This window comes from Moschus berezovskii, chromosome 11, assembly GCF_049115385.1.
Source record: "Moschus berezovskii isolate FMDL1 chromosome 11, NW_MosBer_1.0, whole genome shotgun sequence".
Lineage (NCBI taxonomy): Eukaryota > Metazoa > Chordata > Mammalia > Artiodactyla > Moschidae > Moschus > Moschus berezovskii.
The window spans coordinates 40,119,435-40,133,881 of record NC_142470.1 but is presented as its reverse complement, the minus strand read 5'-3'; the positions used below and the strand labels follow the sequence as shown (position 1 = coordinate 40,133,881).

Here is a 14,447-nt window from a genome sequence, read left to right as displayed (position 1 = left end):
GCAACCCACTCCAGTGTTCCTGCCTGGCGAATCCCAGGGACAGGGGAGCCTGGTGAGCTTCCGTCTATGGTCACACAGAGTCGGACACGACTGAAGTCACTTAGCAGCAGCAGCAACTATATTCAATATCTTATAAAAACCTATAATGGAAAAGAATCTTAAAATATATATATATACATGTATAACCGAATCACTTTATTTCAATAAAAAATCAATAATTAAAATGGAAAACAGTTATTTACTCCATTAAAATTAAGGGTTTTTTCCATCAATAGGCACCATTTAGTTCAGTTCAGTTCAGTCGCTCAGTCATATCCAACTCTCCGCCACCCCATGAATCACAGCACACCAGGCCTCCCTGTCCATCACCAACTCCCGGAGTTCACTCAAACTCATGTCCACAGAGTCGGTGATGTCATCCAGCCATCTAATTCTCGGTCGTCCCCTTCTCCTCCCGCCCCCAACCCTTCCCAGCATCAGAGTCTTTTCCAGTGAGTCAACTCGTCGCATGAGGTGGCCAAAGTATTAGAGTGTCAGCTTTAGCATCAGTCCTTCCAATGAACACCCAGGATCAATCTCCCTTAGAATGGACTGGTTGGATCTCCTTGCGGTACAAGGGACTCTCAAGCACCATTAAGAGGGTGAAAATAAGCCACAGAGTGAGAAAAAGATATTTACAGTGACATAATTGACAACAGACTTATATCCTACTGTTCTGTATCCTGAAAGTAGACTGATAAATTGCTATTGTTTTCTCTTAGTGACGTATATAGGCTTTTTGCCCAAAAGAACATCTGAAATGAATAAACTTATGAAAAAGTACTCAGTATCATTACTAATCAGGGAAATTTCACACACTCGCGTACACATGCATACATACAGACACACACACACAACCTTGAAGTAACTAATTTGTTGCTCCTATTTATTCAACAAATATTTTCCAAAGAATCATTAAATATCAAGGACTGATGAAACAATGTTGAGTGAGATTACTTGTAGAACAAATGCATTTATGTCTGTCTATATTTTTGGAACAAAACAGTTTTCACAGCTCATATCATAATTTGTGGCACTATGATAATAATAGACCTTTTCATTTTTAAAAAAACTTTTGTATTGCAGTATTTTATATGTATACACAAGTAGAGGGGGAGTGTAGAATAAGTTCCAATGAAGCTGTAACTCATTTTCAATAATTACCAAGTCATGGCCAGTATTTTTTCATACATATCACATTTCCCTCCATCTTATCCCTACTCCTAGATTATGCTGAAGTCATTGTATCTTTTTCATCCCATTTTATCCGTAGTTGTCTTAGATATTCTGTCAGGTATCCCAGTTTCCTTGTAGTCTCATTTCCCCCCCCGCTTTTGTTTCTCCATATCAGTTAAGGTCCATGTATGACAAAAAGTGGCCATTTTTCTTAAGTTATTTAATCAATAGGTTTCTCTTTTCCTTGCAATGCATTTGTTGAAGAAAGCTGACTTTTGTTTTGAGGAGTATCCCTTAGTCTGGATTTAGCTGATTGCATTACCAGATTGTCACTCATTATATTCCCTTGCATTTCCTAATAATTGTTGGTTATAGACTAGTTATGTGTTTGTTACAGATCTCTTCCTTCTAGTGGTACTTTGTCTCTGAGATACTACCTGGGTTAGAAAATTTACTCTGCATTTTTGAAAATTCAAATTCAGACCTTAAGCCTCTCAGACCTCCTGCTGCTGCTAAGTCACTTCAGTCGTGTCCAACTCTGTGTGACCCCATAGACAAAAGCCCACCAGGCTCCCCCGTCCCTGGGATTCTCCAGGCAAGAACACTGGAGTGGGTTGCCATTTCCTTCTCCAATGTGTGAAAGTGAAAAGTGAAAGTGAAGTTGCTCAGTCGTGTCCGACTCTTAGCGACCCCATGGACTGCAACCTACCAGGTTCCTCCATCCATGGGATTGTCTAGGCAAGAGTACTGGAGTGGCTTGCCATTGCCTTCTCCACTCAGACCTCCTCGGAACTCAGCAAATATTTCTTGGGAAAAATCTGCCTTGTGTTTGAAATTCCCTGAGTTTCTAGACTGTTGTGGTGACAACCCCGTGAGACTATGATAAGTTCTACTAGTTTCTCTTCCTCGAATAGTGTGCCTTCACTTGGTCCAAATCTTATCCTTAGCCTGTGCTAAGAATTGTCGAAGCTCTCTTCGGAAGAGAAGCATGAGGTATTGTCAGTTCCCCTAAGAAGGACTTTTTCTCTTTGGAATTTTAGATAATATAAAATTCTCATTGTTCCCACAGTTCTCTCATAAATAAATTTTTAACAATATATCAGGGTTGTTTTTTTTTCCGCCCTGGTTGTTAAAACAAGAGTATTTGTTGGCCATGATGTCCTACATACACCCTTTTCAGAAGTAGAATGCAGTACGCCTATTATTTGGGAGAATAAAAACAAAATGCAAAGCCTGGCTAAGAATAATGATGTAAAAAAATTGCAACCTTTCTTTCATCACCCTTATTTTATTAATCACTTTAAATGGGGACAGAGTAGGGAGTAATCAAGAGAAATTACTCAGAGGCCAGTGACTCACATGTAATAGCAAAAACTTTCATGTCTGTATCTAAATATATTTATATGTATGTACATTGTGCTTTTCTTCTTCAGCTGTTGAGCTGCTCCGTGTCCTTGTTTCTACTTGAAGATAAAATCTTAAGTTTTTTTCCCTCATTAATTTTAATTACAGTTTAGAGAGACTTGGAGAACATTAGATGTCATCACTTAATCTGACTATTGTTTTACAGATAAGGGAATGGAGACTAAGAAAGGTTTAATTAGTTGCCTAAGACACCAAAGCTAGTCAGCTCAAAACCAAGTCTCTTGTGTCTTCTGGTTCAGCCTTTCTCTGTGGTCTGATTCCACTGTTGCTAGTCATGACTTCTAAAGTATTGCTACTCCTTGTCTTTTTAGCCAAATGGCAAAATAATATTTTGGAGCTGAAAGAAAGAAAAAATTGTGAAATTGAAGAAAATTGAAGAAATTGTGAATTTTTCAAATCAACAAGATACTAGAAACCAGATTGTAGAAGCATGATATATATATTTGTATACCCTTTCTTGTTACATTATAATTTTTAGTTAGGCAGAAAACAGGATCTAGTAGATTCATTTTGTATCATTGCCATAACTAAATTGATACAATATTATGAACAGTTTATTCTTTAACAATCTTGATTTTCAAGAATAAACTATTGGGTTTTATTAGCCTCACACACACATTTCGTGCTGTTAAAAAATGATTTAAAGAATTTGGATGATACAAATAAACTTTATTTAACACTTCATGAAGCAGTCTTCATTTGGAGAAGTGCGAACAGGGCAGAAGACAGGAAGCTGTTAAAGGATGAAGAATAAAGAACAAGGTAGAGAAAAAGAGAAAATATCTGACTGGCTGGGGCTACACAGTCAACCTTGTTGGGGGTGAGAAGGAACAAGGAAATAAGTATAGAGCCCAGAGTTGGTTTGGCCTGTGGGGATTGGCTGATTGGACACACTGTGTCTCTGATCAGGTAGAGCATTTACAGGGACCTGAAAGTTATCTTAACTTTCAGTTTGCTGGCATGGCATCCTAGGCAGAAGCAGCTCCATCTTGGGTCTAGATGTTTATTTCAGCAGTATGAGAATATAAGCCTGTTGTCTCAGAATGAGAAAAATGTTCTAATTTAGCTTGCTTAAAAGAGTTTTTATGTAAATGCATGTCAGATTTTTCCTGTCGCCACCGAAGAAAAATATTGAAGCCTCACTAATCATAAAGCACAAAATCAGCCAGAAATTATTATATTTATAAAAGTAAATATATATCAATATATGTTCTAAAAGTAAAGTTGTGATATGCCTGCACTCCGTGATGGTTGATACATTTGAAAGGTGAAATTCATGAGCTAAAATATCTTTGCTTTTTATCTTTAAAAATTTGCCTTCACAAAACAGGATAAGAATTATTCTCAGGTAAAAAACAAGTATTCCCTCAAGTGAAATATTAGGTTGATTTTTAATTTGTTTGCTTCCCAGTCTTACCTTCTAATCCCTTGAATGAATCCAAGTCAGTTTCTTGTTGGTAAATCTAGGTGATCTCAAATGTTGAATTCTACACTAAATAATCTTAATCTTATACTGTATCAGCTACCTAAATTTATGTGGTATTGCTTTGTATTTGCAAGTATTGTCATCTATGGTCAAAGTTTTTATCACTATAGAGCAAATATGAAAACATAAAACTGTATGTAGATAGATATACTTAATTTTCAGATATTTCATTCAATGAGTAAGACAGATGTGGATGACATGTTAATAAATATGTAGTAAAAAATAAAAATTCCCTTATAATATAGGAAGTTGATGTTGAAAAAACCATCCTTAATTATTAAATTTTATTTTTTTCCTAAAACTATAGGCGTTATTAACATTTTTTCTGATGTTATACTTTTAAAAATATAACAAAATTAAATCAGCTTGAAAATTGATAATTTGAAGGAACTAGTTCATGGTGTCATTTTCAGTATTTTGCCTATTTAACTGATTTTTTTCCCTCTTGTGCTATCCGCTGCAATTTGTCAGAAAACTCGTTCAGTTTAATGCATTTGATTAGCTTAAGGTACTTGAGTAAATTAGACACTTACTGTCCAGGATAACCCAGTGATTGCTGTGCTTGCCACTGACTCACTTCCTCTGGTGCATAATAGGATTTTATGCAATGTATTACTCCTGTTTTTATTTGTTAAATTAAGCACTAAACTTAGAATGTATATACACTAAAATGAGCAGAATCCATCTTCAGCCAGCTTAGTATCAACATGTAAAGTCAAACTTACATATATTGCCTTAAATTTACAAAACCTTAGGAAGGCATGTATTACACGAATGAAAGTGTTGGTTCCTTCATATTTCCCAGAAGCCAAAGCTCCACTTTTTTTTTTTTAATTGTAATACCTTCTAAGAGGGATGACGTAAGGAAGTATATCAGTCACCATATAAGTGCTCTCATTATAATGAATCTGCGACATGATCTGTATGCTGTGAAAGAACACAGTGTTTTTGCCACAGGCATAATTCATTTTAAAATACATATATTTGATGTTAAAATTACTGTCTTTTATTATTTGCTGATCCAGATTTTTAACTATCATATAAGTGAAGGTGAAGGTCACTCAGTCATGTCCGACTCTTTGTGACCCCATGGACTATACAGTCCTTAGAATTCTCCAGGCCAGAATCCTGGAGTGGGTAGCTGTTCCCTTCTCCAGGGGATCTTCCCAACCCAGGGATCAAACCCAGGTCTCCTGCATTGTAGGCAGATTCTTTCCCAGCTGAGCCACCAGGGAAGCCCAACTATCATACAAAATCTTTTGCTATTTTCTCTTTTATTTTCAAAGTTTTCCAAGTTATTGCAGTATTATCTCTTATTCGGTTTTGCAGTATTATCCTAATCATGTATGCAAATGTACACCTTAAACTGCAAAATACTGATTTTTAGAAGCTGCTTAATAAAAATAGAAACGTGTATTTAGTGTAAATTCATACTATATTATTTGAGGCAAAATAAATGGGTTTTTGTAGGGAAACTCTAATTGCCTCATAGTTGAGATTCCCAGAATCAGTCATGTCAGGCTGTCGAGTTAAGTATAATCAAAGCTGATACATTGCCCATTTTTATAGGACCTGCATATAGAGGAAGTAAGCGGCCGTGTTCACAATTCTTTAATCATGTGTAAGAATACAGTCTTAGAAGAAATTATCTTAGAGTAAATGTTAATCACTGGTTACACAGTTTTACCTGGAGACATGGCTGTAATTTTTTTTTAAACTTCATTTAGACGTAGCAGTAAAAGCATCAAAAAAGAAATAGTAGTAACAACATTGCTACTTGATATATAATGTGTCATGTAGCCTTGACAAAATGTGCTGGAGTGTTTTCTGTGGTTTTGTTTTTCTTTCTTCTTTATTTGAATATATATTAATAAATCTGTTTTTCTTTGTTATATTTAGTTAATTGCACACAAACATATATATATACACACATTTTCAGAGATAGTAAATTGTAATGATTCAAAAATAGCAAATTGACTAGTTTTTCTTATGTTGGCTTACTCTTTCAGTAAGATCATATTTAAAATTTTCCTTTTTCTCCTAAATTTGAGACTTAAATATTTGAAAACATAGGATTCATGTTTTTGCTTTAGGTTTTAAAATAAATGTTGAATTTCACCAAAATAAATTATTTTGCAATGAAAACAAAAGCATAGTATGATCGTTTACTCATTGAGTGAATATTGAGCATCAGACATGCTTTTTATAAAAGTATTTTTTTTATAAAAAAGTCTTTCATAAAAGACTTCTATAAAAGTCCATTTTATAAAAGTTGATATGAAATAGTACTTTAGGTTCATTAGAAAATTTTGAGTGGTACGTTTAGTATTAAGCTATCAACTTTTTGGAAGTAAAAATAAAAATTATTATTCTGTTCTTATAGTTGCCTAATTAATCTTTAGGTATCTCTGTGGTGGAGAGATAATGGGTTTTTACATTAGCAGACTTAGGTTCTAGTTATGGTTATGCCAATTGTGTAGCAAAATTTTGCATGCCGTTTGATTTTCCTGGGCCTTAGTTCCTCGTGAAAACAAGACGGTTGAAACATTTGTGCTCTGGGGGCCTCCATTCAATAGTAGGGAAATCTAGAACAGGGAGAAATATAGTCCAGTTCATAAAGTCAGGTCAGTTAACATTCCTGGCTACTCTTCCTCAGCCTTCTTTGCTGTCTCCTTTGTCCTGCTTGTAATTATTGCTGAACCCCAGGGTGTAGTTCTCTGATCCTTTCCCTTTGCTGTTCTGTTCTTACTCCTTGCTGCTGCTACTGCTGCTAAGTCACTTCAGTCGTGTCCGACTCTGTGCTACCCCATGGACGGCAGCCCACTAGGCTCCGCCATCCCTGGGATTCTCCAGGCAAGAACACTGGAGTGGGTTGCCATTTCCTTCTCCAACGTGTGAAAGTGAAGTTGCTCAGTCCTGTCCGACTAGTAGCGACCCCATGGACTGTAGCCCACCAGGCTCCTCTGTCCATGGGATTTTCTAGGCAAGAGTACTGGAGTGGCTTGCCATTGCCTTCTCCGTCTTACTCCTTAGGTAAGCTAATTTAGTGTAATGGCTCCAGACTCATTTGTTTAAGTGCCTCCACTTGGTTGTAAAATAGCTCAGACTTATCATATCCAACACAGAACTGTTGACTTTTGTCATGAAAACAACTCTTTCCCAAGTGTTTTCCACCTTTGTAAATGATTTCACCATTTTCATACCAAGGCCCCAGACCAAGACGCAACCTTGATTCTTCTCTTTTCTTCACATCACTCATCAATAGTTCTTACCGTTTCAGCCATTAAAATATGTTAAGAACCTGAACACTTCTTAATTCCTCTGCCTAGGTCATCTTAGTCATAATCACAGTCATCTCTGATCTGGTGTACATACAATAGTAGCTTCTTAACTGACATCCTTGTTTCTTCTCTTGCCTTTTAATAGTTCATTTTCCACACAGCAATCAGAGCAGTTCTCTAAAAATGTCATATCATGTTGATTTCTTATTCAAAATTGTCCAGTAGCCTCACACAAAACTCTTTACCATGGCTCAAGTTCTTCTCTGACTTAATTTCCTACTCTTTTCCTTCTCCCGCATTCCTGTTGAGTTATACAAGCTTTTTGTATTTGTCCACATACCTTAGCTTGTTCCCATGTCAGGACCTTAGCAAATTTGAAGACGTTTTCTATTTTCTCTTTCTGAATGTTTTTCCTTCAGATATGTATTTGTTATTCATATCATTCATAAGACCAGAAATGCTTTGTAAAATGTGTATTTTAAAATAAAGACCTGATGTAGTTATGAGTGCATATGTCTGTGTCAAAAAACTCAAAGATTAAAAAAAAATGTCAACAGGATTTTGAGGCCTGCTGAGTTACAAAAATGCTATTTGTGAAAAAGGTTGATGTAAATTTTTTATGAATGAACTCTAAGTATTTCCAATCACTATTAGGAAAAAGTCCTGAGTGGAATTTTGCTACATTGTCCTTGAAAGTTATTTCAGATATTCATATGTTCCCAAGGAGCTGTACAGTATTGCCACTTAACTTTAACCCAGGGTAATGTGAAAAAGACTTTCTGCTGTATTATTAATAACTGATATTTTAAAATAGGATACGCATGGGCAAATGTTGTAAAATATTCCATAAATATGTGAAGTACGGTGGGGGAAATATTCAAGGGTAGTAATTGTATTATTGAAGGAAAAATTCAGCTTTTTAATATTAGCTGGCAGTTACTTTTACTGGCCAGCTTTTACATAGAGTTTTCAGACATTGTTGTCTATCTTAAAGTAAAATTGATTTGTTTCTATAAAAATAGTTGACACCTGTAAAATGCTTCAGTTCAGTTCAGTCGCTCAGTCGTGTCCGACTCTCCGTGACCCCATGAATCACAGCACGCCAGGCCTCCCTGTCCATCACCAACTCCCGGAGTACACTCAAACTCATGTCCACAGAGTCGGTGATGCCATCCAGCCATCTCATTCTCTGCCGTCCCCTTCTCCTCCCGCCCCCAACCTTTCCCAGCATCAGAGTCTTTTCCAGTGAGTCAACTCGTCGCATGAGGTGGCCAAAGTATTGCAGTTTCAGCTTTAGCATCAGTCCCTCCAATGAACATCCAGGATTGATCTCCTCTAGAATGGACTGGTTGGATCTCCTTGCAGTATAAGGGACTCTCAAGAGTCTTCTCCAGCACCACAGTTCAAAAGCATCGATTCTTCGGCGATCAGCCTTCTTCACAGTCCAACTCTCACATCCATACATGACCACGGGAAAAACCATTGCCTTGACTAGACGGACCTTGGTTGGCAAAGTAATGTCTCTGCTTTGTAATATACTATCAAGGTTGGTCATAACTTTCCTTCCAAGGAGCAAGCGTCTTTTAATTTCATGGCTGCAATCAGCATCTGCAGTGATTTTGGAGCCCAAAAAAATAAAGTCTGACACTGCTTAATGGTCCACAAATGTCTATGCACATCACTTCATTTAGTACTTCAAACAGCCCTCTGTGAGGTAGGAAGTATTTTCCATGCTTTACAGATCAGGAAATGGAGACTTGTTCACAGGACTGGCCCCAAATCACAAAACCAGTAAACAATGTAGTTTGAATTCAGACTCGGTTCTTCTGATCTCGAAACCTTGAGCCCCTTCTACAGCATAATGCTGATGATTTAAACTTTTAACAAGCCAGATGAGAACAGGTCCAAGTCACTGTGGCATTTGTCTCTAAACCGTATGTGAAGGACTCTGTGTTCCTGTTGACTGGAGTGATTGACTAGAACTAAGTGTCCTGTGATGCTGAGCAATCAGTATCTCAGGAACCTGTTTGCAGTGGAGTTCGCTTAATGTGATTGTCAGATTTTCATTATTTCCTGGGGAGGTAATATGAATTGTTAATGGCAGGAAATTCTAACATATTTTAGTCCTAGATTTGTGTAAAAAGGTTCCATGAGTACTTTGATTATTAACTTTGTAGGTGTGAGCACAGAGCAATTTCAGCACATGAACATTCTTTTCAACATAATGAGAATAGGCTCATATCCAACAGAAAAACTGCCTTTCAAAGGAAATTCTTCGAAAAACATCAGGATCCATAGATTATGATTTACTAGAAAAAGAAAAAAACATAAGAAAACTCATCAGTCTAGAAATGATTGGAACTGTTGTTTGTACCAGCCAATGAGAATTTTAAACTTTGGTTTGTATTGCAAATGATTTTTGCAAATTCAATAATAATTTTGAAATAATAGTAAAGGTAGCAAAGATAGGTGTCTTTTTTTTTCTCTTAAGTAGAAAATATTTCATCATTTTGGAAACTCTTGTAAAAGCTCAATTAAAAAAACTCTTTGAAGGGAAAGAGTTGATTATATTGTAATAGGTAGGTAATTTATGAAAAGTGTAGTTGAATGCCACCTCGTAAAAGGTACTCTTGTAGGAGCTGTAGAAGATATTTATAATGTAAGAAAAAGCTATGACCTCCAGCAGCTCATTTGACAGATGATGAGATAATACATACACATGCACACACACACACACTCTCACATTTGTGTTGAAAATTTAAATGACTGTATAAGAAATTATGTGGTGAGTACTAAATGGTATATACAGACAATATATTCTGGAGATATTATCTAGTAATTATCAGAGTTGTTTTCCTGAGGAAGGTAACCAGGTAAGTAGTATAGAGAAAGAAGAATATTCTTGGCAAAATGGCTGTGAGCAGGTACCTATCAAAGGCAAAAAATCAGAAGATGTTTTCCCAAAAAAGATGAAGGACTGGGCTGCAAGTATAGGTATAGACCGAAATTATGAGGGACCTTGAAAGAGGATAATTTAAGGAATTTAACATTCAAAATACTTAATTTTTTTACATTTAATTAATTTACATTTAATATGTAAATGTCTAAAATTTGTTTTTATTTTGAATATACTTTTGCCTATGATGATACAGTTTTGTTTTGCTTTGGCTTATTTTCTTATTAAAATCTATCCTGTGAGTTTTATCATCAAGAAAGAATAAAGTATATTTGAAAATACCCTAGAACAGGAAACTTTTGAACCTGTCCCAGAAGATTTTTTTTTTCTGTTTTCAATGAAATAACTAGCAGAATATTGATATAAATCTTTTATTTTAAATTGGAAGATTAATTTCTAAGTTAAATGTGGAAAAGCACCAGCACATCTAGTTTCTTCTGGTCTACATTGCAGTCTTACACCTGCCTTTTAATGAAAATAGTATCAAGTTCTCCTACAAAAGGATCGAAACTGTTAAGGTAAACTCAGAGAAACACCCTTTTCCCCTCTAAGGCAGATGAAAATCTGCACGTGGAGCTGAAAATCTTCCTTTTCTGAGCACAAAATTTTATAACACTTATTTCTGTTCTTCTTTTTTGGAGTTTACCAGTGTAACCTTTCCCCCTATTCATTTATTCTGAAAGGGCTTGCCTTTTCCTAAATCGAATGTGAGGTTAGCTTATGTAGATCAGTATGTGAGTACAGCTGTGGATGTGTCCCAAGATAACCACCTTCTGTAACTTTAAGGCTGAACCATTACCCCTGTTCCCACCAGGCTTCATTTGGCCTTTTAAAAAGGATACTCTTCCTTTTAGTCTTTCTAGCCTGAGAACTGATGTCAGCAGTCTTTTAGCTGGTATTTGGTACACAAACTATACTTATCTCCATTAACTCACTTGATTTCATTTCTGTGCTTGTCTTTAGATGCTTGAGAGTTTCTAAAGCAGCTTTTGAAGGAGACTCCAGTAGCAAACAATTAAGATCACATTGAACTTTTCAATAATCCTGCTCTGTTCAGGGCAAAGCAGGAAAAGATAGGACTGCTTTCAGACTGCTTTCTGGAAGCAAACGTATTGAAGGAGAAAAAGCCTTTAAATCGCAAATGACTATGGATAGATAATAACGAGGCATCTGTGTAGAATGTTAACACTTGAAGAATTTCAGTGAGGATATATGGAATTTCTGTGTACCAATCGACTACTTTTCAGTAGTTTGACATTTAAAAAAAAAAAGTTACCAGTATTTTACCACAGTAATAATAACAAAAAGATTTTAAGAATATTACCAAAAATAATCTCAGAGGATCAGTGATTTTTTTCCAGATTATTGATGAAAACTACCTCTGGTATTAATGTCTTTCATTTTTCTTTTCTACCTCTCCTGATATCCAACATTAATTGTGCTTTAATAAAGATTGAATTAAACAAGTTAATGACCTGTGCCAGCGTGTTCAGTAAGGAAAGGTCTTCCCACAAAACATCATGGTAGCTTTGTTCATTTGCAGCTCCCTTCATCACGTTTAAGTTATCCAGTTTATTTCTTTCAGCCTTGAGGTTTCTTTTTCATTAAACGGTCAGATTTGGGTTAATTACCCCAGACACAGAATCTTTTGGTGAATCTTTTCTCCACTTTTCGAAACTGTTGAATTATGACCCTAATTAATTGTGTGGTTGCACTCTTGTACTGTGTTTATGCTCATATTGTAGGAAAACTTACCCCAAAAGAAGAGATATTAGCAATAAGAAATGTCACTGACACCTGACACAGAGCCTCGCATGTAATAAGTGCCCTGTGACTATTTCTTGGACCACTGATGAATGAACAAATGGCCAACATTAATTACTTACCACCTACTAAGCCCTTAAACTTAAGAAATCCTCACAACAGCTTCATATGTTCATCTCAGCATATGACTGTTGTCAGCACTCCCCAACTCTCCTTTGTTCATCCCCTAAGAGAAAGGTAACCACCAGTGGAGCATGATGAACCAGTTAATGCTTTGAAGTTTTGCTGCCTGGGCAATTTTGCATTATTTAGAGAATGTCTTATATGTATACAGTGTACCCAAATATTTGTTTAATAAAATGATAGAGGAGATTGTCTATATATATAATCAAAAGTAGATATTCAAACAGTGGTTTCTGTTTGAGATATGTTGTTATATGTTTCTCAATGCATATTGACTTTCTTACTTTCTCATAACAGTTGATTGGTATCCTTTGGAGAGACATGACTTATATGCTTTTGTTTTTGGATTCTAGAAGAGCCTTAAAAGTATCCTTTTAGATATTACACACACACACAATTTGATACTTTGTGTTATGTATTTTATATACTAATTTACATAATATCTTTATGTGATATATGATATTGACATTTAAAAAATACAGTATATTGTATTTTATTTGTCTCATATTGCCTTTCTGTAGAATGTAAGTCAAGAGGGAAGAACTTTGTCTGGTTCACCACACTTTGCATCTAGCACTATACCTGGCATGGAGTAGGCACTCAGTAAATGTAATTAAAAAGCAGAGGCTTTGTACAGCATGGTGACTGTAGTTAACAGCAATAACAAAGCAAATGTTTTTCAATAAGAGGCTTATTGCTAATTTTATTTGTAGTTCAGTGAGTGCTCTAGTTTAATTTAAATAGTCTTACTCTTTTTAGTGATTGTCAAACCTGACCTTATATTTGCTTTCTTTCGTTTCTTTTTTTTTTAGGAAGAATCCTCAGCACAAGATAGAATATAGACATAGTACATTTCTAGGTAAGTGATTTTACTTCAGGAAACTCAAAATGAAACCTTCAGATGGATTCTCTTGTTAAACCTAGAGACAATTGCCACTATTTTAATGAGTTTTTTAAAATCTCTATTTCTGTGAATTTGTTGAATTATTGATTTTAATGATTTTCTTAGATTTAAAAATGGTAAATTTTTATATAGAAGATTTTTTCTGCAGTCATTGTCTTAGCAGTGTATATATATTTTCCTTTGTATCTGTTAAAATTCTTCTGTTTGCAGGTACCTTAAAACAAAATCTCAAACTGGCCTGAATGATAAAGAGAGCATATTGTCTTCTTTTACTGAAAAGTCCAGAAGTAGGGCTAGATTAGGCAAGATTTGTTGCTTCAGCTCATTAATAATGTCAGTAATGTCACCAATAACCCACTTTCCTTCCATCATACTGTCCTTAGAGGAGTGATTTTAATCCTAAGACTGGCTGCTCTCCCCAGCAAGGAACTCTATGCATTCCTATTAAGCTGGGATGATAAGCATCCATGTTTACACCTAAGGAGAGAGAGAAAACAACTTTGATTCTTGCTATTCCTAGGAAAAATCATGAAACTAACTTGTAAAAAAAAAAAAACTGGTTTAAATCACGTTCTTATTTTTGAATGAATCACTGTGACCACTGATTAGTTTGTTCTACCCTTGGAACCAGAGTAGAGTCTTTTTCTTCAAAACCAGAGATCCTCGATAGAAACTATTGTTTTGGGGGAAGAGAAGTAGGGGATAAACACCAAAGAAACAACTATCGAATGACCATCAGTCCTGCTTACATCAGCCTGTTTTGCCTTCTGTTTCCTTTGCTTCTGAACTCTAATATTTTTTTCCCTTTAATAAATTCTGGCTTCTTTGTATCATTTATATAACGCAATGGCCAATTCAGCATCCATTATTTCTGCCCACAGAGTGAGAGAACAAACTGTATATCCAGTCTATGCCCACATGCATTTGTATATGTATAAACACAGCCAACTTGTAACCAAGCGATAAAAATAATTAATTTCACTACAAGGGAATTCTATTTACTCTTTCTTATTAAAACATGCTTTAGTGTTTTAATACTCCAGACACAAATATGATCACTTTATCTCAGTATGGTATGGAGGTTATATGTTATACTTTCCTTACTGAGGCTGTATCTGAAGCTATAGCATTTATGATTGTTAAGTTAACTTTCAAAAGTTTCAAAAGTTCAAAAGTATTATTTTGAACAATAATATAATAATATTTGATTAAAACTCTGTTTTATTGACAAAT

The 14,447-nt window shown here is 35.4% G+C and overlaps 1 protein-coding gene across 2 annotated transcripts in view; it reads left to right on the top strand.

Moving 5' to 3' along the window:
* The window catches only part of APLF (aprataxin and PNKP like factor), a 103,600-nt gene that overhangs the window by 74,596 nt on the left and 14,557 nt on the right, over positions 1-14,447 (top strand). For both annotated transcript variants that reach the window (XM_055399183.2, XM_055399182.2), the window contains one exon: positions 13,123-13,169. In XM_055399183.2, the coding sequence (XP_055255158.2) occupies positions 13,123-13,169 (47 nt within the window). The remainder of the gene's footprint in view (positions 1-13,122; positions 13,170-14,447) is intronic.